This window comes from Emericellopsis cladophorae, assembly GCF_022114955.1.
Source record: "Emericellopsis cladophorae strain MUM 19.33 chromosome Unknown NODE_2_length_1295279_cov_118_880017, whole genome shotgun sequence".
In the NCBI taxonomy this organism is placed as follows: Eukaryota; Fungi; Ascomycota; class Sordariomycetes; order Hypocreales; family Bionectriaceae; genus Emericellopsis; species Emericellopsis cladophorae.
In genome coordinates this window covers 687,515-713,415 of record NW_026250927.1, presented here as the reverse complement: position 1 = coordinate 713,415, position 25,901 = coordinate 687,515, and the positions used below count along the sequence as shown (strand labels likewise).

Here is a 25,901-nt window from a genome sequence, read left to right as displayed (position 1 = left end):
AAGTCAATTCTGGAGATCGTGAGCGGCTGGCTGAACGAGCGAGCGAGCAAAGAATAGTGAGGATACGAGGATTGGGCGAGCAAGGCAGAAATGGGGACGTTGTAATAAGACGAATGCACGATGATGACAAAAATTTGGGGGAGCGACCAAGTTGCTGACGGACGGACAGGAGAAATAGAGGCCGACACCGGAGACGGGCCCGGCAAAAGACCGTTTTGCCGACGGACGGGCCCCCGATAGTGATATTTTCGGACCCTTGATTTCCGAAAGAGTGGCCTTGTCAATACAATTGTCATGCCACTTATATTGTTCTCGTCGAGTCTCTAACACCTCCAGAGGCATCTTCTCTCGTATGTATGTTCCATGCAGCCCTGCTGCGACGTCATGCGAGAGGGTCGAACCACGATGACGATGTTGTCTCGCGTCGGGCACACCACCACCACATCGCGAGCTAGCCACATGGTCACTGGTGTGAGATGCGGAAGATAGAGTCCAGCGCCACGCACGGGTGGGCGGCAAGTTGCCGATCTGGCTGGTGCTTGGTCAATAAGTACTCCAACCACGATAGTGGTTTCCAATGGCTGTGATTAGCCCTTCTCGAGAAACGCAGTGGTTTCTTGTGACGTCGGACTACATCACATCATATCGCAACCCTAAGCCTTTTTGACTTCCACCAAGGCAATCATTATCATCACTGGGTCATCTCCGAGGCCTTGGTCATCTTCAGCTGGATGCATGGACAGCGTAGGGTCAAGAATCAAGGTCGTGAGTGGCCTCGCCTCTGCACTTCTGGACCACTGTTTGACAACCGCTGCAGGGTAGCCTTCAACTCTACACGTGGACACGCTGCCAGACAGTAGGTATACAAGTGTAGCACGATGCTCCCCAGGCATCATTCTTCGTTCCACTTCACTTTGGCCCAAAGTCCGGGCTTCTGGCCATTGGCTTGAGAAGTCAATTTAATGGAAAGAAATCTGGAAAGGCTGCCTACAAGTCCTGAAGCGCCCAATGTGGAAGGTGATGCCGCTATGCGTGGCTGACATCCCTGCCCATGCCTGGTTATCCCATGGGCCGTGATTTCCGTCTTACCTCGACGTCGCGATCCGTCTTACTGCGTTGACATCTGCTTCATCGCCATCGCCATCAGGAACTGCCATTCCAAAGCGAGTTGAAATGGTGCAGGTCGAAAAGCTCACGGCAAAGACCGTCCTCGAGGCACCCAACTACTCCCCTCCCGTGCCCAACGCCAATGGCACCCAAGGGCTGTTCACAGTCTCGTCGTACGATTTCGCGTCAGGGAAGCACACGCAGCATCTTCGGGTCATTGATCTCGCGGGACTGGGCGTTTCCACCATTGCCAGCGGCGAGAATATCCACGATGCCCATTGGATCCCCGGGCCACATGATGAGATCCTCTACCTGCAGTCCGATGACAAGGGCAAGACGCAGGTGAAGATTGCGAGGACGGGCGACCTACCTGGGGACCACGACTGGGTGAGGCAGATTGATGCGCCCATTGCAAACTTGAAGTTAAAGCTGTTGAGAGAAGGTCAAGTGGCATTCGTGTTCACAGGACTCGCAGGCGATGACGGAGAGCTGTTCAATGAGGAAGCTGTCGAGAAGAAGAACGCTGCTCGTGTGTTCGACACAACCTACGTCCGTACGGTAAGCACCCCCTTGGCTAGTGTACTACCTGGGGTGAAAGTCTGACACAACCCAGTGGACGAGCTACTACAAGCCACAACGCTATGGTCTCTGGTACACCATCCTCTCCAAGAAGGACGGCCCCTGGGAGCTCAAGTGGCCCTGCCATAATCTCCTACACAACTCACCAGATATCGAGCCTCACTCCATGTACGGCCCGTTTGGAAATGCATCCACTCACTACGATATTGCACCAAACGGAATCGCATTCAACGCGCGCAAGCTGGAAACCCACGATCTCCAAGAGAAGCAGAACTCGTATCCGCACTATTGCCCTCTTGCCTCGTACGGAGCGCCGCCGGTAGCAAAGCCCGAACCCATCGCCTTGCCAGGGAATGTCAGCGCCGGGCAAGCGTCCAACATGCGTCTGTCCCCCAACGGCGAGCACATTGGCTTTTTCCACGCCTCGGCCGACGATATTATCAACATCAGACTGTACATTGCCTCCACTACGGATCTAGCCTCGTATGACGCCTTCAAACGCATCGATCCGGATGAGGATCCTGAACACTATGAGCCGCCCGCCAGCTTCGAATTCGCCGGTCGCTCAGACACCATCATTATGCAAAAGAAGGTCACGGGCCGCATGGCCCTCGCACAGCTCGTCCTTAAACAGGGGGAGAAACCACGCTACTTCACCTTTGACGATACTGTAGCGTCGTATGCGCCTCTGCGAGCGGGGGATTGGACGACGCTGCTTGTGGCTAGGACGAGTTTTCTCGAGAGCGCCTTGTGGCAGATTGTCAACGTTCCTGGTGCGAGTGTCGACCATACCATCTTCTGCGCCACCAAGAAAGGGCGCAAGTACGGCTTGCACGAGGACATGGTGTCGGATATCTGGTTCGAGGGTGCCGATGGGCTCTGTGTCCACGCGTTGGTTGTCCGACCGAGCACGTTCGACGAGGACAAGAAATATCCCTGGGTGCTTGCGCTGCACGGTGGTCCGTTGGGGGACTGGTCAACGGGGTGGAGTCCAGGAGTACGTGATGGAGGGGACGCATCATGACAACTGCTAACAGTCCATGTCTAGTGGAATGCAGCCGCATGGGTTGAGCAAGGGTACATTCTCATCCTGCCCAACATATCAGGCAGCACAGGCTACGGCCTCGACTTTGCCAGACGTAAGAAGCCCAAACCGCCCCTTTCTGCATAGCAGAGCGTTTCCCTTGGATAACACGCGACAAAACAGGCGTCAACGATGAATGGGGCGGCAAACCCTACCAAGACATCGTGAACCTCGTCGAGCATCTCGAGCAGATACCATGCCTGGACCACGCCAAGGGGATCCTCACCGGTCAGAGCTACGGCGGGTACATGATGAGCTGGCTGTTCAGCCACGAGGTCTCCAAGCGATTCTGTGGCGCCATCTGGCAGGACGGCATCTTCTCCATACCGACCATGCTCCTGCAGTCCGACGTCTCCCTCGATACGGCGGCTTTTGGGACCAAGCCCCCCTATCCGTGGGAGAACGCGGCGCATCTGGAAAAGTTCAACCCCGCGAGACCGGAGCTGCTACGCAAATGGGCTGCGTGCGCGCCGCCGACGCTCGTGGTCCACGGGGAGAAGGACTATCGGTGCCCCGTGACAGAAGGACTGGCCGTGTTCAACACGCTGCAGACGCAGGGGGTGCCGAGCAGGATGTTGCTGTTTGAGGATGAGGGCCACATTGTGGTGAAGCCGGAGAATGCGCTGGTCTGTTATGAGACTACGTGGGCGTGGATGCAAAAGTGCGTTCAGGGGGAGTTTGACAATACTCGGAGGAGTTGATGCGCACACATTGTCACCAATTTATATGACTTCAAATGAAACAGTGCGTGGAGCTGCACATGATGATCATCGTATTCAAGGCGGGTGTATTTGATGCTCAAAATCCAGTCCAACGAAACCTCACCCCCATATTTCATGATATCGACTACCGAGACCCGTTGCTCTAGTAGACGTAGTAGTTCTGCGTCTCGTCCTCGCTCTGCCTGATCTTCTTGTTCTTCTTCTTGACGATGATCTTGGTGATCCACGCGATGGCGGCGGTCATGGCGCTAAAGGCCGCGGACGACAGCATGGCGATCAGGTACCGGGGCTCGTCGCTTTCGGGGTACAGGTACGGCGTCCAGATGAAGGAGATGTTCATAATCATGGTCACCATGGAGATGGCGACGGCCTTCTTCTCCTTGGTCTGCCCGCAGACGGACGAGCACCAGCCGAGGATGAGCGAGTTGACGCCGTACGTGCCAATGGTGAAGATGACCATGGACACGTAGCGGCCGGCCGTGTTGAGTGTGGCGCCCGCAGCAACGAAGCCGACAATGGGGACGGCTTTGGAGATGGTGATGTGCCACGTTCGCTCGTTGAACTTGCCCGACGACCAGGAGACGGCGATGGTGACGACGCCGGCGATCAGGTACGGGGGGCAGGTCAGGACTAGAGTGAGTGTCCTGCCAAAGCCAAGTGTCTCGACGACGGTGGGGAAGAAGTTCTTGAAGCCGTTGGCCGCCAGGTGCATATGCGCCATGAAGCAGAAGAGCCACACGAGAGGGTCGCTGGCGGCTTGCTTGAGACCCTCCTTGGTGCTGGTCTGGCCCGAGTTCTGGGTGGTGTCGAGCTCGATGCGGTTGTAGGCGAGATCCTTCTCCTCCTGGGTGAGCCACCAAGTCGTCAGCGGGGTGTCGGGCAGGAGGAAGAAACCGATGACGGCGATGACAAACGTGACGGCACCCTGCAGTATGAACAGCCACTGCCAGCCAGCGAGACCGGCGAGGTTGTCCATGCCGTGGAAGATACCAGCGGCAATGAGACCGGCAAAAGCTGTCGCGAGGATGTTTCCCGTGTACAGGATGGCGATACGTGTGGCGACCTCCTTGCGTGTGTAGAAGAGCGACAGGGTGTAGACGGCACCGGGGTAGTACGGAGCCTCGGTGAGACCAAGGAAGAAGCGCGTCAGGAGGAGGCCGATAAAGTTGCGCGAGACGGCAGTCAGGCCGGACACAATGGCCCAGAGCATCATGGCGGTACCCATGTAGCGACTGGGCCGGGTCCGTGTAAGGAACATGTTGGACGGCACCTGAGCGAGCACGTAGCCGACGAAGAGGATAGATACGCAGGTTTGGTACTGGGTGCCGGTGAGATTGAGATCTTCCTCGAGAGTGTTGATCCGCGCTAGCGCAATGGCATTGCGATCCAGATAGTTGAGCCAGTACATGCTCCAGAGCATGGGCTATAAAAGAGCGCTGTTAGCGGCGGGTGACTTGGGGCCGGCTGGAAGATGAGCGGCATACCATGATCCAGCGGTCGAGCTTGCGCACAAGCCTGATCTCCTTTGGGTCGGTCTTCTCGTGAGCCCCCGAGTAGTCGACCCTATCCACAACGGGGACAGGTTTCTCGCTCTGCTCAAAGCCTGCTTCACTGTCTTTGGTCTGCGCAAGCCGCAGCTCATTGTCGTGCTTCTCGCCGTGGGTGGACGCCATGATGACCGTATAAGTGGTGCCTATGGCAGGAAGAACTGCAATTGCCTCTTGGGAAGTGAACGGGTAAACGGGCTGTAATGTCTGATAAGTACGGCTTGAGGAGGCTTTGTGGCACCCGTCAAGTGTCAGGGAGTCACTGCTGGACAGGAAGAGACTCGAGAATACGAGTGGCGGACACTCTCTCTTTATACTGCCCCGGGCAGCAAACAACAGCTTAACATAATCGAGGCTGCCCTCAGAAAGAGGAGAGATTGGGGGACCAGAGCTGGGAATGGTGGGTTCGCGCTGCGACTCCAAGTGTCATCCCCACGCGCTGATCCCCTTGCGGAGAAGCGAGATTTAAACATGTTCAGGCGTACCCGGGGGATGATCCCTGAGACAACCTGGGGCCAGCAAGAGAAGAACGCGGAGGTTCTGGGGTAGTATTGGTTGATACACGAGGAGCAGAGGCGCTCGGACGCCCTGACTAGACCAAGTATTTCTCGATCCTCCCCAAATCCCTCGTGGGAGATGACCGAACTATTCCGACTCTTTCTCGGCGAGATACCTTGGTGCGGGTCTTGCACAGGGGAAAGAGACGCTTAGGATGCCATGAATCATGCTACTGCCTGTCTGCAGACGACGAGGATCTAGAACGCCCGCTCCGTGATCGTTTAAAGAGCACCATCCACGACCGTTAGTGATCCATGACCCGAATTGTGTGATGATTGAAGTAACCACACGCTGTAAGTTGCCAGCGTACGCATAAGCGTCGAGAGGCATGAGGGCAGTGGCCAGCCAGCATTCAACGACAGCATATTCAGTAGAGGGACGGGCGATAGATGGCGACTTCACACCCTCATCACCTATTCCGTATGTTTGCACTTGACACAGCCAACGCGGCTGCATGGGCGTGGGTCGTCCGTCATCGCTGTTGGGAGCCTGAGCAGCATTCGGCAGTACATTTGGCTTCCGCACTCGTGAGGGGATCGACCGTTGTTCCAGAACCAGATGTCACCATAATTCATGTATGCAAACTGCTGGTAGACATGAACTATTCGTCCTTGGCTCTAGACCGGGAGCGAATTGTCGCCCTGTCACTTTCGTGTGGGATCTTGCCGCAGGACATGGTAGAGACTTCGGGCCCTTGCTCACCGGCAGTTGTGCCTTTCTGGTGACTGGGCTTCGAGGGAATCCTTCGAGAAGCATGATTCGCGCGGAGAGGCCGTGGACCCTCGAGGGCTCCCCCGGGAACAGGGATAATATCTACCCACCCGCATCCGTCGATTACCCCAATAAGACTGGGCCCTTGGATGCTTAATAGCTAATGCGTCCACCTCGTTGGCTGACGCTTCAAACTTTATCCGTTAACTCTGTATTGCGGACCAGGAGGGACATGGAGCAACGTCTGCGTTGACACGGCGGTCTCGCCTGCTCCGACGCTGGCTGGCGATGACTGCCCTGCTGATTCAGAGCGTCAAATAACCTTCGAAAGCCAGGACATCACACAATCATCGATATAAGGCGCGCCGGCTAAGACAGACGGAAACCCTGGCGTATGCCCCCGTGTAGATGATGCAAGGTGAGCAGGCGCTGGTTGGCCTGGTTAGGATCATCCCCTCGATCATTCGGCGCTCTTCCAATTCGCAGCCCGCACACCAAGAAGGCGCCACAAGCCGTCATTATCGAGCCGCATCTATTGATTTTCCTGGGCGTGCTGTCTGATTCCTGCAAAAGATCCGTGGCGTCTTCGTCACGCCCCCATGCATGAGGAGCAACAGCCACCGCAGGGTCGCACACAATCCAATCACAGAATTCTCGCTGCCTAACCCTGCTGGAGGAAGAGCAAATGATGCTGGGCACGATCTTCGGTACTGATCTCTTGACGAGAGCCGGATGGGAATAGCGCTGGGTTGCGTTTTGATCTGGCAGAGGTACGACCTTCTCGCGTCGTCCACATAGCGAGTTATGGTGAGGTACGTTGTTGGTTGCAAAGCGTGGCTTGTCGTTCGTGTCCAAATATGGCAATGGTGAGCGAGCTAGAAGCATTCCATGGAACCTCCTGCTTCCAAGGGCGCTACATGTCACCTTGGCCTCGGAGTCCAGACTCCACAAACATCAGGTTGGGCAACTTGGCGACGATGCGGGGTCCTCCTTGGAAGACGGAGCAGCGGCAGCTGCACGCGGCTGACGCGTCTTTCATTCGCCGAGATGTGGTTTATCGAGAGGATATGGTACAAGTGCCGTGCGCCTCGTCCATGATGTCGGTAGAGCTTCGCTGCTGCCCGCCAGTCGATCGAGTCCCACCTTCCGGAGTCCCAGGTTCTCAGCCTTGATACTGCAGACTGCTAGGTCAGTCACAATAAGTACTGCTTCGCTGCTCAGCTCAGTGCTCAGACTTGCCATCACAGTCCAGGATAGACGCGCGGCGAAGGACCCGCAATCCTCAGAAGCCTCGTCGAAGTCCCACGGAGTTTGCCTCTAGAGTCCATACGTCCATCGTCTCGCACCCGGCTCCGTTGCTTCCCCGCCTTCGGCCAACGTCCGCGCATGTTTCGATGAATCTCCGCCGAGGTATCCCGCATCAAGGGGTTCCACATACGCGCACGTTCTGGTTGGTACAGTTCCTCACGAGTACCATTTGGCATTCAACTTGCTAATTATCGTGGATCCTCCAGCGCGATGCTTCCCAAGGTTCCCCTCGAATCTTGTACAATGGGGCGAGGGCTGCAATGCACAGCGGATGTGCCAAAAGAAGCGGTCATCGTGACCGTCGGACTCGCCCTGCCCACGATGAAGTGAATCACTACACGTCAGGGCGTCTTGCACGATGCAGATAGTCGCTGGAGGCGGTGTCGTCCCCATACCACTGACAAAACACCTGAGCTGAATGTCTGGACCAGATTTGGTCATGCAGTGTGCCCGTCTGTGTGGAAGCTACTGCATGATTCCGATCATTGCGCCTAGTAGCGTCCGGTAGACATAGCGCGTGTCGTAAAAGGGACTCCGGACTTCTATTGGCCCTGCGAAGCGCGGGCTCATGTCCCGTGTCCGTGAGATGCGTGGAGCAGCCCGGCGTGTCTGTGCTGGACCGGACATTGTGTTGCACATCCGCCATGTCCTTTTATAGCGACGGGCGGATGCGCATGCCAGAGGCACCGCATTCCTCCGGTTGCTCGATTTTGGACGAATATCGAAGCTGTGGCGGAGTGGACCCATCGGCCTCAGTCTTCGCTCTCCTTTGACGACTCTCCTGCCTCGTCTTCACGTTCAGTGTCAGTGTCACGAAGTCCACGTCGTGTTTGTCTCGTAGACCTTCTCATCGGCCCTGGTCGTTGAGGGGAGGTGCTGCTCCGCGCATTCACGACCGCAATCATGCCACCTCCTCGGACTCTCCTAGATGGACGTTTGCGAGGCTCACCGGCTTCTTCCGACGGCGCTCTCTCCGGCTGCTGGTCCTCTGGTGAAGGAGATACTGACAAGGGTGTTTCCACAGTGTCCAGCTTACCCTCGCCCTGATGATCCTCCATAACCAAGTCATCGTGCCCGTCATAGTCCTCGTCGTTATCGTGTGCTGCTGTTGCGAAGAAACCCGAGGTATGGTGAGTAGCAGCACGAGCATCGTCATCGTTGCCCTCCTCCTCTTCTTCATAGCCCTCAGGAAGGAACCCACCGGCTGTCTCCTCGTTGTCGTGAGCCTGGGGTACCGGCTCGTTGTGTATCGAGTTCAATCCCTTCTTGGGCCCAAACACGGAGACATTAGCCCCAACCTGGCCATACTCCTGCTGAATACGCTCGACGATGCGCATGCCCATGATGAACTTTCGCCATTTGCCCAGGGCAACCTTCCGACGCTTCTCGTCCTCTTTACGAGCGCGTTCGGCCTCGTCCTTTTCTAGCTGCTCCATTACCTGATCGTGGTATTCTTCAGCAATGACAACTCCCCGGATCACAGGCACAGCCATTCGATGGCCAAACTCAAAATCAACTACGGCCTCGGCATAGTCAATCCCCAGCTTCTTGCAGACCTTGACGGCCCCGCGGTAAGGAATGTGCACAGCTCCTTTTGGGCACATGTGCTCCGCAAAGAGATCAATATTGCTATTACCGAATCAGTCAGCTCGTTCTGCGAATGAATTACTTTGACATACCCGTAGTCATTTTTGGGAATGACACCGTCCTTAATTGGAGGCGGGATAATCCAGTCGGTCTGCCCAATACTGAACAAGCCCTGGAGGACCTTCTGGCCCGTGGCCGCCTCTGCTTCGGCGAGTTCTCTGCGTCGATTTGTCGTGGCGGCGCGATAAGGCACACGCTTGAGCGGCTGCTCGCCAGGAAGTGGTGCGCGGCCTTGCTTATGCCATGTTTCGGCACTCTTCACGTTCACTACGTCCTTGCGCAAGTAAACGTCCTCTTCCTCGATCTTGCCACCTTTCGCCTTGTTCTTGAAGATCTTGACTGGCTTGGCACCGGGTTTTAGCGCCTCTTCTCTTTTCAGATGTCTTTCTAAAGCGAAGTCCTTGGATTGTTTGTAATATTGAAGGGTCTCTTCACCTTCTTTGATCTCCTTCTTCTCAGGCTGCGCAGGCTTCAAGTCCGTTGCTTCTTCTAGTTCGTCAATTTCTGTTATTGGTACCGATTGGTGGCCTCTGGTATAGCCAGACAAGGCTGTTTTGAACCAATCGAAGTGCTCATATCGCTTGACCTTGCCGTACCGATTATGCACTGGTATTTTTTCAAGTCCCACCCGATTTCCCTTTGTTCGTCCGGGAAGCATCTGTCGCTTGAGGTATCTCACAGTGAGATCTTTGGCGGTGCCGTCTGAAGAGTAGCCAACAATGTACGCCATTATCTGGCGGGCCTTGTCAGCCTTGGATCCTCGAGGCTCAAAGCTTTCGACAAGCTCCCTGTTGGTGGCGACAACGCTTTTGACAATTGCATCCACAGGCAGATACTTCTGGGTGACAGGAGATAGGACTTCGGTCCAATAATGAGGATACTCAAGATCTTCGTCGAATCTCTTTGTGGGGTTTGGGTGCCTTCGAGGTAGGACTTCAAGCTCCACCACGGACTCGTCGTCCGTATCCTTGAATTCGAGGTCGAGGTCGTCGGAATCGTCTATCACGATCGCGTCGGATTTTCCAGTTCTGCGGCCAGTGCGCTTTTTGGACCCCGTCGATGTCTTATTGGTCTTTGGTGTCTTGCCCTCTTCGTTGCCAGGGGCCTTGCTCTTCCCTGTGCTAGTAGGCGTCACACTCACTTTCTTTGGAGTTGTCTCGGTGGCGCCATGTGCCTTGGGCTCTCCAGCGTCCTCCAGCTTGGTCCAACCAAACCCCAGTGTTTGCAAGTTTGCTACCATACGTGCCTCCATGCCGAGGCCCCTCAGGAGCGCAGTGAAAAGCTGTGCGCCAACATCCCTGCTTCCACGGCAGCTTCTGGCGCACCTGCGGAAATCGTCTAGAGTTGGCAGCTTCTCGCCGACCACGCTGGGGTTATACATGTCGTTCTTCCACGCTTTGGTCCAGCGATCCAGGCGATCCAAGGACATGTAGCCGTATTTGCGGATACCGGGCGTCGTGATCTTGAAGCGCTGCTTCCACCATGCTGAAAGGGTCTGCATCAACCGGACCAAGGGATCGCCTTGACTCATATTGACGGCACCTTCTTCAAGCCTTTCTGCTGCTGACCCCCAGTCGCGCCCTTCTGCTGCCGGGACGGCTTTGCCCTTGCCTTTGCCCTTGGTCTTTCCCTTGCCCTTCGCACTTGTGACGGGCCTGGGGGGCTTTGGTGGCTCTTTTACCAAGCCACTGTTACGCATCCATCTCTCGACCTCTTCCCACAGCCTAGGGGTCAGGTGTGAGATCATTGTCGCCTGTATCTCCATGTCACAGACCCAAGCATTCCGGATGGCATTGTGCCAGAGAAGGGTAAGCACGTGAACTCGATGCGCGGCATTGCGGCCCTGCCGATCCCGTTTTGTCGGCCCCTTGTTGTCTCCATAGTACTCGTGGTACAGTGATTTCCGGTCGGTTGGCTGAAAAGTCAACTCCAGATCACCAGAAACAACGGGTGCGTCCTGTTGTTCTACGTTTGGAGCCGCCACATCTTCGAACTCGACATCCTCATCATCCTCCGAGTCTCCAGCTTTGTCCGCGACGGGGGGTTTGACATCTTCAAAATCGGGGTCTGAGAGCGAAGTCAAGGAGCTGGAATCGTCATCTTCACCGTTGAAATCATCCAGGAGTGAAGTGGACTGCGGCGCATTTGTTGCATCTAATGCGTCGTAAAGCGTCGATTTCCGCTGTTGACCAGCCTGCGTTGAAGTTGCACTACTGCCCTTGGACTTCTTCGATAAACTGTCACCAGAAGGCGATGAGCGCAGACGCTTGCGCGGCACCACGGGAGGCATTGTGTGCAGCTTGGGATTTTGGCTGCATCCTTTCAATATCTCTTGGGCTCAGTTCAAGAGGTGGTAGGCGTGACTGCGGCAGGAGCCTGTCTGGCTGCGTCATCGAAGCGCGCGCTGTCGCGAGTGCACGTGACCTTTGTCATGGCGTTCGTGGCCTCAACCTCGGTGATGCCGCTATGCGTGAGTAGAAGCCTCCTCATATGAACCAGAAAATCTGAGTAGATGATCCGATGCAATACCTCCACACATCAGAGCCGCTCACGCGTGAGAGGCTACAAGTTATCGTGAACGAGGACTGTCTGTGAGGATCGCAAAGGGATTTGAACACGAGCCCTGCGGCGCCGCCATCTTGGCTAGCCACCCCCACCTAAATTTTTCTTCGACATGAATCACACGAGGGGCACTTCAGGGTCCACGGCAGTCATCCTCACTCACATGTGCAACCCATTCAACAATGTCACCATCAGCAGAAGCAACCGCAGCCGGGTCGGCGGAGGCCACTATTGTCAGTCTTCGCCAGAGCCTTTGCTCTGAATCGACTCCTCTACCCATACGATTTAGAGCGCTGTTCTCACTGAAGCATGTTGCGCAAACCTCAGACGACCCCGCCAAAGCAGACGCAGCGATTGAAGCCATAGCAGCTGGCTTTGCCACACCATCTGCGCTCTTGAAGCACGAGCTGGCCTATTGCTTGGGCCAGACAAAGAAGGACGCAGCCCTCAAGCCATTGCGAGATGTGCTCTCAGATCTAAATGAGGATCCAATGTGTAGACACGAGGCTGCTGAAGCGCTCGGTGCGCTAGGCCACTCCGAGAGTCTGGAATTACTCAAGCACTTCCGCGATCGAGAGGGAGAGGCAGACGTTATCACAGAGACCTGCGAGATTGCGATTGATCGCATCGAATGGCAGAACTCAAAGGAGAGAGAAGCAGAGAAGCTGCGCCAAAGGTTTGCAAGTCTGCTTCATGTCGATGTGTCCTTAGTTAACCTGTCTAATAGCGACTTTGCCTCTATCGACCCAGCGCCCCCCATGCCCGAGGCTGGGAACACGATCGAAGACCTCGAGAAGACATTGATGGACACCAAGCAACCACTTTTTATGCGCTACCGGGCTATGTTCGCTCTGCGCGACCTCGCTTCGCCTCCCGACCTGCCCACCGCGGAACAAGCCGTCTTGGCTTTGGCCAAAGGTTTCTCAGACAGTTCTGCCCTCTTCCGCCATGAGATCGCATTCGTCTTCGGCCAGCTGTCCCATCCAGCATCGATCCCTGCGCTGACCGCGGCCCTCAGCGACGTGAACGAAGCGAGTATGGTGAGGCATGAGGCTGCTGAAGCTCTGGGTAGTCTTGGCGAAGAGGAAGGTGTCGAGCAGACCTTGAAGAAGTTCCTCCATGATAAGGAGCGCGTAGTGGTCGAGAGTGTCATCGTCGCGTTGGACATGGCCGAGTACGAGAAAGGGACAGACGCAGAATATGCCCTGATACCGGAGACTGGCGCGGCTGCTGCATAATTTGATATCCTTGAAATAGACTGGATCAAAGTACTTTGATGGTGATTTAGTTGGAACACCCTAATTGTTCTCCTGCCATCTGTCGCAAACGTTAGCACTCAGGGTAACTTGCTCAGTGTGTTACTTACGATTCTCCACATTCGCAGGTGTAGATAACGGTAGAGCCCTCGTCCGCACCGCGAAGCTGGACGTTTGCGTATGTCACTTGAGTACCGCCGCACTTTGGGCATGTCTCGTCCGCTTTGCTGCCCCTTTGTATGGTGTGTCGCTCGACATTTTGCACGTTGGACTGGAGCTTCTGTCGCAGAAACGACGGGAAATCGGAAGGCTTGCTTTTTGTCAAAATCGTCTTGGTGCCGGTGTCTTTGTAATGTTAGACGGTGGCTCATTCGCTGGGCTCGAACCCAGGACGTTTAATCCAAAGCATACCTTGGTTCTCTGCGCCACAGCAGTCGCAAGTCAGGACATTCCTGTCGCTCCCTTTGGACGCCGGTAACAAATTACCACAGTCTGTGCAAAAGACGAGCGAGCCGATAGCAGCCATTGTGAGTACCTTTGCGACGAATATGTGATGCTCACTAAGGGCCAAGCGGCTGCGACAAAAAATTTGGTCCGCAAGAAGTTTCGCGATGCAAGCGGGCGATAAGATAAGACGGGCCGGAGAAGGTGGGCGGCCAGGTGTGATCGACTTTAGTGGACCCTGCCGTCCCTGACTTCATGCACGGCCCAATCGCGTCACCCTCATGCAAGGCTAACAGTGGCAGCTGCGATGCGACTTGGATCGACCTAACTTGGGTGCCGAAGTTCACGGTGCTCGCAAACTTCCTCCATTTTGCACCTGCAAACGCCATCTTCACCGACCCAAATCTGCCGCTTGCTCGAGCCTCAACATCAGACGGCCGACCCAAAGAGCTTGCTTTCCGCAGCTGCGACTAACGCTTTGCGGCGGCCTCCGCTGAAGTACCTAATCCAATCCCGCGGCCGACCACGAGTGATCTCAGCCATGCTTCGCGGGAAGCTCAGGTGACGAGGAAGTCAAGACAACAATATGGACAGGTCAAAGAGATCCAATGTGAATGGTATCGAGGAGATCAGGCCACGATCAACCTTCGGATCTCTCCCAGACACCTCACGTCCAATCGAGTTCCGAGATGCATTACCATTTTCTCCCAACACTACCACATTTCCCATTGCTCCTGGTGAGGTACAATTCCATCTCGACGGAACATTCACTGACGACGGCAGACCTAATACCGATGCCCACGGTCAGGCCCATCCCGTCTTCCCTCACGCTGAGAAACAGTGTTCCATCGAACGCGCTCGACAGACTGAATTCTGAGGCTACGCAAGACGAAGGCCTCACACCTGACGGCAGGCATGCTATCGACAATATCGTGAACGACTTGAAGCTCTCCCAGCGCATGCAATAGTCAGTCCCAAGACCGACTAACTGTCGGTGGGCCGTCAGCTAACTCGTCGCCAGTCAATTCAAGAACGTACCGACGAAGCCTCCGACAACATCGAAAGAAACAAGATCTTTTTCAGAAAAGTCCTTCCCAATGTCAAAGGCTCTGTTTGGTCGCGTCGGCGACTATTTCAAAGCCTCCAAACGAGACGCGGCAGGCACTAAAGCACCACCAGCCACCAATGGTTCAGCAAAGAAGCAGTATGAGAAGAAGCTATCTCACGTCCCACCAAGTTCATCAAACACAGCTCCCAATATCCCCCAAGCCAATGGACCCCTTGAACATAACAGCATAGCGTGGCATAATAATGCGAACTCTCGAATGGTTGGAGGATCAATAGAGCCATTCAAGGCTTTGGAACCGAAGGCTTTCGTCGAAAATGGGAAGCAAGAGCCCAGTCATTCTCAAAATCAGCAATCGCATCAGGTCATGAACCAGCTGCAGTTCACAGCACCGTATAAGCAGCTCGAGAAAGTGCACCAGCCCTCCATTCCTTCCGTAAACCAGCCGGCATTCACCATCGAAATCCCTAGGGCGCATATTAATCGCGACGAGTACATTGCCACTGACGAGGTGTCAGAAGAGCCGGCGAAGCTGTCGCATAAAAAGGAACGCCAGAGCCTCACGGGAACCCTTGGGCCCATGGAGGAAACACTCGATCAGCGTCAAAGAGCAGAAGGTGCCTTGAAAGACTTGTTGCGACGAACCTCTAACATCAATCGAGCTCTACATGCGGTGTCCACGATGGAGCCAGGCTTCGACCACATAGTCGCAATAACAATGGAACAGGAGCCCGCTATTACAGCAGAGGAACATAAGAAGATATACTCGGCCATCAACAAAGTCATTTTGCATCGCCGCTTCGACAAGGTCCCCGTCGACGATTTGGTGCAAATTCTGCGCCTCAGCGAGGCCAGTATCAGGGCAGCTTCTTCTCTGGAATTGCAGGTCAACCACGAGTGGGATGACGGATCCGCGGCTGCTTGGGTCGACCAGCTGCCTAGTCTGGATGCAGGACTTCGAGCCGCACGGACAGCTATGCAAATCCTTACCGGCGGCCGCGAGGATCGCCAGCTGTACTCGGAGAGCTTGATCGAGAATGGCATCAAGATTTTCCAGAAGGCTACCGAAGACGTGGTGACACCTGTTGTCGAACTACGCAATTCAGGGCCGACAAGCTCAATTTTCAAGTTGCTTGTCAGAAACAAGAAGGACATCGCCATGATTTTCAACAGCTGCCAGAAATTGCTTGCTGTCCTCGCAGACCTCGTGGGCAAGGTTCAGCTGGCTGATATGTCGCTAAACACCTTGGAGTTTGTTTCCTCGAATTTGGTGTTTGTCGATAATGCGTATTACGAGAAGGATTCTATCGTTGGCGTACAGAAATTCGATGGGATTCGCACAGCCGCGATGGATTCGCTATGCCAGATATTCCTTACCAAGCCCGAGCAGAGACATGGAATTCTCAACGAGATCCTGACGTCTCTCTCGAAATTGCCTGTCACAAAGCAAGGGTCACGTCAGTTTAAGCTTACCGAAGGTGGCAATATCCAACCCGTCTCGGCACTTGTCATGCGTCTTGTCCAAGCAAGCTCCGTGTCCCAAGGAAGGGACAGGAACCCGCATCGCCAAGATACACCACAAAGGAGCGATATGGAAGCAGATGAAGACGATGAACTTCAAACGCCCCAAAAGCCTGCAGCCAATTTTACTGTGAATTCAGAAGACAATGGTGCTCAACAACCTGAGCTCGCCTTTGATGATCTCGATGCGGTGCTCAAACCCCTTGAGGCAGGCGCCTTCCACAGTGCAACCATGGTTATCGGCTTCTTAGTCCAACGCGCCGCTGTGTCTACCAAAACTGGTGATTCACCCTACAGGAATCTGTTGGACCTATGTGTCGAAGATTTTGCTCTGTGCCTCAGTTCACAGGACTGGCCCGCTGCCGAGTTGCTACTTCGATGCCTCATGTCCCAGATGAACACCCTATTTGAAGGGGAGAAGACTGCGGCACCTGCCAAGAGCATGGCTCTTGAAGTCCTTGGTGTCCTTGCAGCGACTGTCTCGCGGCTGCGTTCACAGGTGAAGAAGCTGTCGAGCAGCACAGACACGAGCGGTGCCAGTGATCTATCTTTTTACCTGTCGGATCTCGCCACCCATTGCTTGGACAGGACGGGTCGCCACGGTCAGGTACTCGCGTGGACAGGGCCTTATCGAGTCGTCCTAGAGGCTATTGCCAAGCAGTCACTACAGGACGCTCACAAGACAGGCACGACCTCGTTTGTGACGATCAGTTGGGCCGGCCGTTTGAGGAACGGATATAGCAATGCGACTGACGAGCACGAGGATAAGGAGCAAGAGCTTGGTCGTCTGGCATACCGACTCAGAATGATGATTCAAGACCAGGGCTGGCTTGCCAGCCATTTTGACTTCACCCTGGGCACGGAGACAGACTCCAAACTATCATATGCCATTACGTTGCTTGGCCTACCTCTCTGCGAAGCACTTGATCATATGCTCAACATCCTGCTCAGGTCGATGACAAACGATCAAGTCTCCATTCGCAACAGAAGCTTGAAAAGCATCAGCCAGGTCGTTGAGACTGATCCCTCAATTCTAGATGGCCCCCTACTTGTTGACCGAATCATCGAATGCGCGAACGATGCCTCAATACAAGTCCGCGAATCTGCTCTCACTCTAATGGGCAGTTGCATCCAGATAAGGCCCCGGTCAGAGCCCGACTTTGCTCCAGAGATCACAAAGCGCATCAGCGACACCGCTCCTTCTGTACGCCGTCGCGCGCTAAAGCTTGCTCGCGACATCTACCTGCGTAACAAGGGAGCCGGACTTCGGAGCAGCATAGCGTCGGAGTTTCTCCGCCGCGTGTCCAGTGAACCAGAGGAGTCAGTCCGCGACACTGCCCGACAAATGCTGGAGGAAGTTTGGTTCGCACCGTATTACTCCATGGAAGACACCCCCAAGTTCCAAGCAGCGCTTGCCGATCATACAGCAGTGATGATACGCACAGCTAATGGCGCTGACAAGCTCGAGACAATCTTTCAAACGGTTCTGAAGGCGGCGAACCCCGGGCTCTCTGGCCCATTCGCCTTGTGTACGAAATTAGTGGCCAACCTATTCGACTTTATCAACAACCCCGTGTCTGATGACCCGAATGTTCCCTCAGGTCAGGATGCGACAAGTCTATTGACAACCTTTGCAAAGTCGGACCCACGTCTTTTCACCTTTGAGCAAGTTCGACTTCTCAAGCCCCTGCTCGCGAGTAAGGATACCAATGATGCGGATGACCTCATTGCATTCCGAGGTATCCTCGCAATCCTACGCAATGTATTACCCCAACTGTCATCCGTTCACGTCGGTTTCATCACTGAGCTCAAGACCTTGCTTGTGCCGAAAGTCGGTAAAATCTCGACTCCTGCAGCGCTGGACGACCTATTATCCTGCTTGCGCGTCATCCTCGACCTACTGAAGGACATGCAGCCCGCGATTGCCTTGACCAGGTCCGTCCTGATGGGCCTGGGAAAGATGGCTCAGGTACCAAATCAACAGCCATCCAAGAAGCCAGCAGCAGCTCGGATCGTGGAGCCATCCGAGTCGAAAAAGTTCATTGTCTACACCTCTCTTCTCGGTAGACTCGCCCTCCACTTCGACGTCGAGAGCTTTCAGGCGCTCAAGACTGAGGGAGAAAACAGTTCGGTCTCACGAACCATGGTGGATAGACTTGCGCCCTTTGCATCTCAAGACCAGCTCGTCGAGGTGCGCAAAGCGGCTATTGGGTGCTTGGCAACTGTTTGTCAAGCCTGGCCGCGTAACTACACTCTACCCAAAGTCTGGTCCCTATTCCAAAAGGCATTCATGGAGAGGAACCCTGAGCTGGAACTTGTCATCCTGAGCTCTTTTAAGGAATTCTTGCTCACTGAGGAGAAACGTTCGGAAGCAGCGAGCATGGTCTCGGAGGGTGAAAAGAAGAAACTGACTGTCATGGGCGGTACATCATACGACGATGTGGCGAGTGCTACGACGCAGCGCTTTCTCCCCGACATTACACGCATCTCCTTGTCTGGTCACCAAAACGCGTTCACCGCTCTCCAGGTCCTGGGCAGCATCAACAGACAGGGCTTAACTCATCCAAAGGAAGTTGGCGTCACCTTGATCACGCTGGAAACCTCCCCTCACCACGTTATCGCAAGAATGGCCCACAAAGAGCACAAGGCCCTACACGAGAAGCATGAGTCCACCCTGGAGCGAGAGTACGCCAAAGCCATCCAGTCGGCTTACGAGTACCAACGTGATGTCTGCCAGGACACAAGAGGTGCTCGTCTTGAACCAGGCGAGGCGAAACTGCATCATTTGATGGATATTCTCAAGATCAGCAAGATGAAGAATCGACAGCGCCTCTTTGAAAAGCTGAGCACTTTGGTCCAATTCGACCCGTTTCAATTCGATGCGACCCCGGATATGCCATCTCAGGTCGATTTCACAAGGTTTATCATGGACAATCTTGCTTTTATTGAATACCAGACGGTTGGCGAACTTCAGACAATTGTCCGCAAGCTGGAGCAACTTGTCACGTCTACAGGTGCGACAGTCGCACAGGTCATTGACTCGGAGGTTTTCAACAACAGGATTGAAGAAACCTACGATGATCAAGGCCAAGACCAGCTCAATCAGCAGCTGAGTGGCGAAGGCACCGAGACAGAGGTCCCGCAGCTACCTCACAGCGTTGAGCCCGCTCGTTTGCGACAGCTAGCTGCTGCATCTGTGATCTTGCTCATGATTTGGGGCACACGCACGTATTTACGAAAGCTGTACGGAATGGGCACATCCCGAAGCGACAGCAAGGCCAAAGCATTGGCCAAGGACCAGAACCGATCACCCCCGAAAACCCAAGGTGTTCACTCTGACCGTTACTGGGATGAGATTACACCGCTGCCAAACAGCCTTCAGTCCAGAGATGACATGATCAGAAAGTGCAAGGACTTGGTGGAATTGATGAGCATTGACAGCGAATTCAAAGTCGGTGATGAGGACGACATGGACATGGATGACCCCGGCACTCCTTCGCCCAATGAAGATGGCGAAGATAACGAAGATGGCGCACTGGGCAGGAAAAGGAAGAGCAACTCGGCTACCCCTAGCGGCCGGAAGAAGAGGGCCAGAGAGAGCTCTCAGCTTCGCAAGCGAGGGCGGCCGCGCAAGAATCCTGTTGTTGAATCTTCGTGGGCGACGGCGGGCGATTCAGACGAATAGTGGATTTGACTTGCACACGGAAGCGACGGCGTTGAAAGATGGAGGAGCAACTCGAAGGCTTTCACGGTGATCATTTAATTTGGGCGTTGCGCGGATCTGGATCCTGGGATCTGGGATTGTCATTGTGATTCGGAGATACCTTGCCCAACTAAATTTGCTGCAGACAGAGCGGGCGGAAGTGAACGCCCATGCGGCATTCACAGACCAGACTTGCTAGATGGCTAGATTATACAACACGACTGCCTACTCACCCTTCTTCGACTTGGAGCTAGTGCTCAAGCCTAGTCCTTCGAGCTGAACACTGCCCCTTCTAAGGAGTGACATTGGACTGCCCATTCTCATACTCGCACCACCTCCACCAGGATAGTTACCTCCGTCACCGCCCAGCACGCCAGGCGGCAATCCTAGCGTGGGGATGCTCGCTTCCGGCACAGCCTCCAGGTTGGACAGCGGTCCAATTGTAGATGGCGTGCTCGGTACGACGTGTCCCCTTTCAGTAACCTCTCTCCATAACTCCTCCAGCGCCGGGGCATTATAGCAGAAGGCCTCAAATTCCTCCTTGATCGTCTCCGGCTCCGAGATGATGGGGGCGGGCATACTGTTACCGGGTACGGGCTTGAGCGCGGGCGACTGGTGGTAAAATGCCGGCTTGACCATGGGTGAGGGTATTGGTGTCGGTTCGGGGATGTTATAGGCACTGCTGGGTCCGCCCGTGGATATGGCACGCCCACTGGTGCCAATATGTGCCTGTTGGTGCTCCGATCGATCCGTGTTGTTGTTGCGCATTTGCTCGCGAAGATTGAAGGCGCGGTTGTTGTACAGACGGTTGGCTAGCAGGAGGATGTCGCCATCGTCATTAATCTGCGCAAGGAGGCCGCCGGAGCGATGGATGTACTGGGGATACCTGTAGTCCGGCTTGCCCCAGGAGTAGCGCACGTCGACATTGGAGGGAAATGCCGACGCCGCTTCAAAGTCCAGTACGAAGTCGAATTTCTTGAGCAGCGCTGTTTGATAGTGATTTTTGACAAACGACGGCGGCTGAACTGGCGACTCCGAGGAAACACTGGATCTTTCCGTGTGGACATCAGGGGGTGGCGTTGCAAGCTTGATCAGGTATGGCTTTCGAAAGGGGTTGGTGTCTGTAATTGTAGACGCTTCTCTGATAGGCACTTCGACTAGTCGAAGTCCATACTGGCTTGCTTCTCTGGCCCATGATTCGACTGCATCCTCGACCAGCTTCGATGTAGCGTTCATCCAGTCAATTCGGATGTGGTAGCAGTTGTCGGGGTTATGGACACGGTCATAGTGTAGGTTGATCTGCTCAGGCCGGTACGACCTCTTTCGATGATCCACATCATACCTTATCATCTTGCTTAGGTCAACACGCGCTCGCTTGGTGCGGTATTGCCCGCCGAGCATAGTGGGCGTCGTAGACGAGGACGTAGGGGAGCCCTCGCTTAGCGTTGGCTTGGTGCCTGAGCGAGGAGAATCGCGACCTTGACCGTCCACCATTGGTGTGGCCGGGAGAGAATTGTCGCGGCGTTTGTTGAACCAGCCAGGTTGTGGCTTGGATACCTCGCTGGCGAATTGGTAGAAGTAGTTCCCGTCACGGAACTGATGCCGCTTCTCGACGTGCACGAAGAGGCCCTTGATCTTGTTGTCAGCCTTGTGATCGCCACCTTCCTTGTCCTTGGCCTTGCTTTCGTCAGGTACCATGAGCGCATTTCCCAATGCCTCTGCATCTTCGCGGCTGTCGAGGTCCTCAAAGTTGTCCAAGAGCCACGTGGTCATGTCAGATCCGATAAAGGAACTATGGTGCAAGCGCAGATGCCACCTTCGATTCTTCAGCGGGACGCCCCCGTTTTCGACGGGTTGCTGCATCGCCTCGGCCAGTGCAGCAAGGTTGAGCTTGGATTTCTGAAACTTTTCCTTGCTTGAGATAAGCTGTTTTCTCCGGGAGCCCGCCTCCAAGCCCTCTGTGAATCGCAGGGTCTCAAGTTCAGCATTCACGACTACGGACGGGTCGTCTGTCTTGTACACGATGCTGAGCGGACTCGACTCCGTGCGCCGCTTGTTGCCGCTACCAATAGACAGAAAACGACGTTCTGACGGTGGGATGTAGCGATGCTTCTGCCACAACTGTGCGAGGCGATTGATTCCTTCGATGCGCACTTCCTCAGGGTTGTCGCCAAACTTGGGGTTTGTATTGGAGACCTGCTTATTCAGGAGTGGAATGAGGACGAAGCGTGCCCTCCAAAACCTCAAGCTCTCCATCATTTCATCATGGTGACCTGCAAGATATGAATCGATGGTGTTCCAGTTGCGTTCTGGGTTTGGCCTGAGAATATCGATCTGCTGCGTCCGGTACGAGTCATCGAGCAGGGTACGGATCGCAGGCTTGTAAATCTGGGAGAAGCCCTGCGAAGCGGCGGAAGCTTTTGGCGGTTTTCGCACGTAGATGTTGATCTCCACTTCCGTCCCATTCACGCAGGAGAGTTCGTGGATTGTGTTGCCAACAGACATGTAGACGCTCGTCCCATCCTCCAACGGTTGGTCCCGTGAGAAAATGTCGGCAAGTTTGATGACCTTCTGTCCCAAAGCACGCGCCACAGCTGGGCCGATGACTACCTGAAAGCCTTGCGAGAAACGCAATCCGATCAGCTCTTTCATAAAATCTTGTCGCGTTTTCGGTTCCTCTGCCATCTCGTCGTCCGGATTCTGATCGACATTATATGGGTGACGCTGGTATTCTGAGTCAAATTGCGCCTTGGAAGGGAAATACTCTGTCGTCAACGGTACAGCCGCTGGACAGCACAACGCTTTCCACTTCTGGACCTTCATCTCAGATGTTTCTGGGAATACATGCTGCCATCGACTGTAGAGTACTGCGTCATCGATCCGGTGTCTGTCCGGGTTTGACGGGTTCAACAGCGTCAACCACGGCGTGACAGCTGTCGTTGGAGACAACTCAAATGTTTGTTCGGGGACAGCACCAGCTCGTAGCTTGTGGGTATACACCTTGTGTGCATCCTCCGCTCTCAAAGCATTAGAGTGTTGGACATCACGGTCCTCGCCATACCCATCTCGGCGTGAGCTTAGTATCGAGGCTGGTCTTGCCGCGACTTTGGACTGGCCGTCTCTTGATTCAGGTCTGATCGTATTAGCTGACCCCTTGATAATAGGTATACTGGGTGTGGTTGCGACGTCCTTCGAGCTTTTTTCAGCCGTTCCCGTCATCGGCCGCCGGGTGGACACAGAAGACGACCGACTCGCGATTGTCTTCGGTGACGACGGCCGCAGGTTTTCCAGAGCAAGGCTGTTAGGCTTGGTCTCTGTTGTCAACTGTCCCGGTGCCACCGTCTCGGTCGACACCTTTGTCTCAATAGCCTTTGGGGCAGCCAACCCAAAACCACGCTGACTGAGGCTGAACTGTCTCATGAATTTGGGCAGCTTCGCAGAGCTTGTGCCCGTCGCCGAGCTAGTAGCCGTTTCTGCAATTTTGCTAGTTTTGGGGGGCGGTGCCATCGGACGCACTGGCTTTTCCAACTCTGTCAAATTCATGGAAAGCTTCCTTGTCGAGTTCCCAAGGCCTTTCATCTTTGCGTCAGGTAGAGAGGTACCAAAGAGCTTGGCGTCATTGTTCAACTGTCGCCTCGTATCATCGTCTAATTCATGCGCGTGTCTCGATGAGTGCATGGTTCTCTTACGACGCGGAAGCTTGGCCCTAGTGTCATCGTACTCCTTCAGCTGCTTCCACAAAGATCTTTCACCTGGCCGATCGTGCTTCTCTGGGTGAAATTTTTGGAATCCGTAGACATGGTCGAACAATCCGTCCGGTATGCGCTTATTCGGCACGTATATAACGTCGTCAATGCTGCTGTTTCGCCGCATCTTAGGCGAGGTTGGCTCCAACGCTGCCGACGGAAACGCAGGGTCTGACTGAAGAGATTGCGTCTCGATCTCATTAGTCTCGAGAACGCTTCTCATTTGCAAATCGTACATGCGACATCTCATTGTGTACTCGTCTTCCTTGTCCTTTTCAACTTTGTTGGAGACCGAGAGCGCGATCCCTTCGTACGAGAGCGCCTCATCGGAAGCTCCTGTCCAGAAGGACACGTGCAGCCACTGGGGTAACGCATAACACCACTCATCCTTCTTCATTGCCGATGGCGCATAGTGCTGGCGCGCTGGGCTCGATGACTTTGATGGTGAAAATGACCCAGACTGGTAACTCCCAACTGTAGGGGTCTGGAACGCCGGCGTGCTATCACGACTGTGGTACGATCGAGATAGAGAGTTATGGCGATCGGCAGTCTTGTCGTCCAGATGTGGATTGCGATATTTGAACAACGGTACTGAGTGAAGTGGCATCCTCGGCAAACATATCAGGTCAATGCCAATACCATTGCCTACTAGTGCCTCGGTTGTCCTTCTGAGGGTTTCATAATCGACTTCGTAGACACCTGGTCCGGGGCTGATCACAATGATGGAGATGCCCGTCCTTGTTAAGTCCCTGTCGATGTAGTCATGGGCAAATTGAGAGGAGGCGAGATGGATGGCCTCTAGAACATTGCCATACATGGAGAGGGTTGGTTCTGCCTTGACGAAATTCGAGGGGAGGTCGTCCGGTATCTCTCCGTCGTCATCATTGTGGTTCGTGTTGGATTGCGACCTTTGATGGTGTAGACTGAAGTCTCTCCGAAATGAGTTGAATTCCTTCTTGAGTTGATGCAGAATCGTCGTCCACTCTCCACTGGCCATGTCACTCACAACTACGCGATAAAAGTCCTTGTAAGGTCGTTTACTCCCTGAAGGTTGAATGCCAGTGTAGTAGTCGTCATTCAATCCTTCCCCTGCGAAGTCCGTAGTAAGGCCAGTGTCGTACTCCACACGCGCGAACATGACGATGCTGACGAGGTGCTTCACCTTGAGCGATGCCCATCTTTTGAACAGTGCCGGCAGGAATCCATTCACAACCTTGTTGAACATGATCTCGCCAGAGTTTTCTGAATCGAAGTCCCACATCTCCCTGGACATTTGGATGAAGAGGACATATCTCGCTGATTCGCTCCGGAAAATGGGCCGTGTATCTCTCGTAAAGAAACCGGAGTGCACGCGTCGACCTCTGACAAATACCGCCGTGACCTGAGCCTTGATAGTGCCCATGAATAGAACGGACTGCCCCTTGTAGATCGTACGTTGTGTGAGCTCGCCGACTGTTAGCCTCCACAAGTCTGCTCGTGAGAGATACTGGTCTCTGAAGAGAAGTTCGACGTGGGTTGCTTCTATTGCCGGGTTATCGTCGTCGATCTGACCTGGGTTAGCTCAGATAACATGAATAGTAAGGGATTACGGACTGGCGAAAGGATGACCTGGACGCCCTTTTTCATCCCGAATGCGTCGGCAATGTGCCTTGCCACACATATATCCACCTCTGGCTGCTTGCTCTTCATATCCTTGGACATATCCTTCGCGATGAAGACGTAACGACTGCTGATGTAGTCCTGATCTAGCAAAGAGAACTTGCTGTTGCCGCGACTGCTTGGCGCTTTGCCCAGACTCCCGTATAGCGTCTTTGCTTTTGATGACTCGTCTCTGATTGCCGTGATCGCCATAAGTGATCCGGGCCGGACAAAGGTGCTCAGCCGGTCGAAGTTGAGGACGACCTCATCCTTGGAATAGGCATCATTGACGTTTATCGTACAGTATCGCTCCCTTGGCGGCGGACGCGCTTCTTTGATAGTTGAGTGCGTCGAAACGCTGCGTATCGAAGAGGGAGAGTCTACCGAGGATCGATCGGGACTCGAGGCACTGGACTCGCCATGGCGCAGGCGCGACCATTGGAGTCCTCTTCGTGGGCCGGCGGAGGCATTGCGAGACATGGGGTCGGCGCGGGGCTTGTCGCTTAAAAGCTCAAAGTGGGATGTGTCGCATGGCTTTGGAGCTCATGTGTTGTTCACACAATTCAAGCTGGGAGTACAGATCACCCCGAGTCGCGACGATGGACGGCGGCAATGTGATGATGGCATGCACGGTGGACGACGTCAGGCTGCACGGCAGAATGACAGCTGCAGGTACCGTTCTGAGGTACACCGCCTTCCTCT

General features: G+C 54.5%; 7 protein-coding genes across 7 annotated transcripts; 3 read left to right on the top strand and 4 right to left on the bottom strand.

Moving 5' to 3' along the window:
• Window positions 1-1,173: 1,173 nt before the first annotated feature.
• Window positions 1,174-3,471, top strand: J7T54_006971 (oligopeptidase family protein; the record flags this gene model as incomplete). Its single annotated transcript, XM_051509360.1, has 4 exons — window positions 1,174-1,665; window positions 1,721-2,683; window positions 2,735-2,825; window positions 2,894-3,471. 4 exons carry the CDS (start codon window positions 1,174-1,176, stop codon window positions 3,469-3,471), a joined length of 2,124 nt encoding a protein of 707 aa, XP_051366185.1.
• A 163-nt stretch (window positions 3,472-3,634) lies between these two features.
• J7T54_006970 (MFS transporter) lies at window positions 3,635-5,165 on the bottom strand (the record flags this gene model as incomplete). The annotated part of the gene is made up of 2 exons (XM_051509348.1): window positions 3,635-4,915; window positions 4,977-5,165. The coding sequence occupies 2 exons, from the start codon at window positions 5,163-5,165 to the stop codon at window positions 3,635-3,637; spliced, it is 1,470 nt and encodes a 489-aa protein (XP_051366184.1).
• Window positions 5,166-8,368: 3,203 nt separating this feature from the next.
• J7T54_006969 (DNA repair protein-like protein) lies at window positions 8,369-11,553 on the bottom strand (the record flags this gene model as incomplete). The annotated part of the gene is made up of 3 exons (XM_051509337.1): window positions 8,369-8,406; window positions 8,566-9,245; window positions 9,296-11,553. The coding sequence occupies 3 exons, from the start codon at window positions 11,551-11,553 to the stop codon at window positions 8,369-8,371; spliced, it is 2,976 nt and encodes a 991-aa protein (XP_051366183.1).
• Window positions 11,554-11,988: 435 nt separating this feature from the next.
• On the top strand, window positions 11,989-13,063 carry J7T54_006968 (Deoxyhypusine hydroxylase-like protein; the record flags this gene model as incomplete). Its single annotated transcript, XM_051509327.1, has 3 exons — window positions 11,989-12,058; window positions 12,153-12,501; window positions 12,553-13,063. 3 exons carry the CDS (start codon window positions 11,989-11,991, stop codon window positions 13,061-13,063), a joined length of 930 nt encoding a protein of 309 aa, XP_051366182.1.
• Window positions 13,064-13,123: 60 nt separating this feature from the next.
• J7T54_006967 (transcription factor S-II) lies at window positions 13,124-13,607 on the bottom strand (the record flags this gene model as incomplete). Its single annotated transcript, XM_051509316.1, has 4 exons — window positions 13,124-13,142; window positions 13,192-13,426; window positions 13,493-13,501; window positions 13,568-13,607. The coding sequence occupies 4 exons, from the start codon at window positions 13,605-13,607 to the stop codon at window positions 13,124-13,126; spliced, it is 303 nt and encodes a 100-aa protein (XP_051366181.1).
• A 712-nt stretch (window positions 13,608-14,319) lies between these two features.
• On the top strand, window positions 14,320-19,797 carry J7T54_006966 (uncharacterized protein; the record flags this gene model as incomplete). Its single annotated transcript, XM_051509305.1, has 2 exons — window positions 14,320-14,492; window positions 14,547-19,797. 2 exons carry the CDS (start codon window positions 14,320-14,322, stop codon window positions 19,795-19,797), a joined length of 5,424 nt encoding a protein of 1,807 aa, XP_051366180.1.
• A 243-nt stretch (window positions 19,798-20,040) lies between these two features.
• Window positions 20,041-25,679, bottom strand: J7T54_006965 (uncharacterized protein; the record flags this gene model as incomplete). The annotated part of the gene is made up of 4 exons (XM_051509294.1): window positions 20,041-22,832; window positions 23,067-23,288; window positions 23,505-25,107; window positions 25,155-25,679. 4 exons carry the CDS (start codon window positions 25,677-25,679, stop codon window positions 20,041-20,043), a joined length of 5,142 nt encoding a protein of 1,713 aa, XP_051366179.1.
• Window positions 25,680-25,901: the final 222 nt, after the last annotated feature.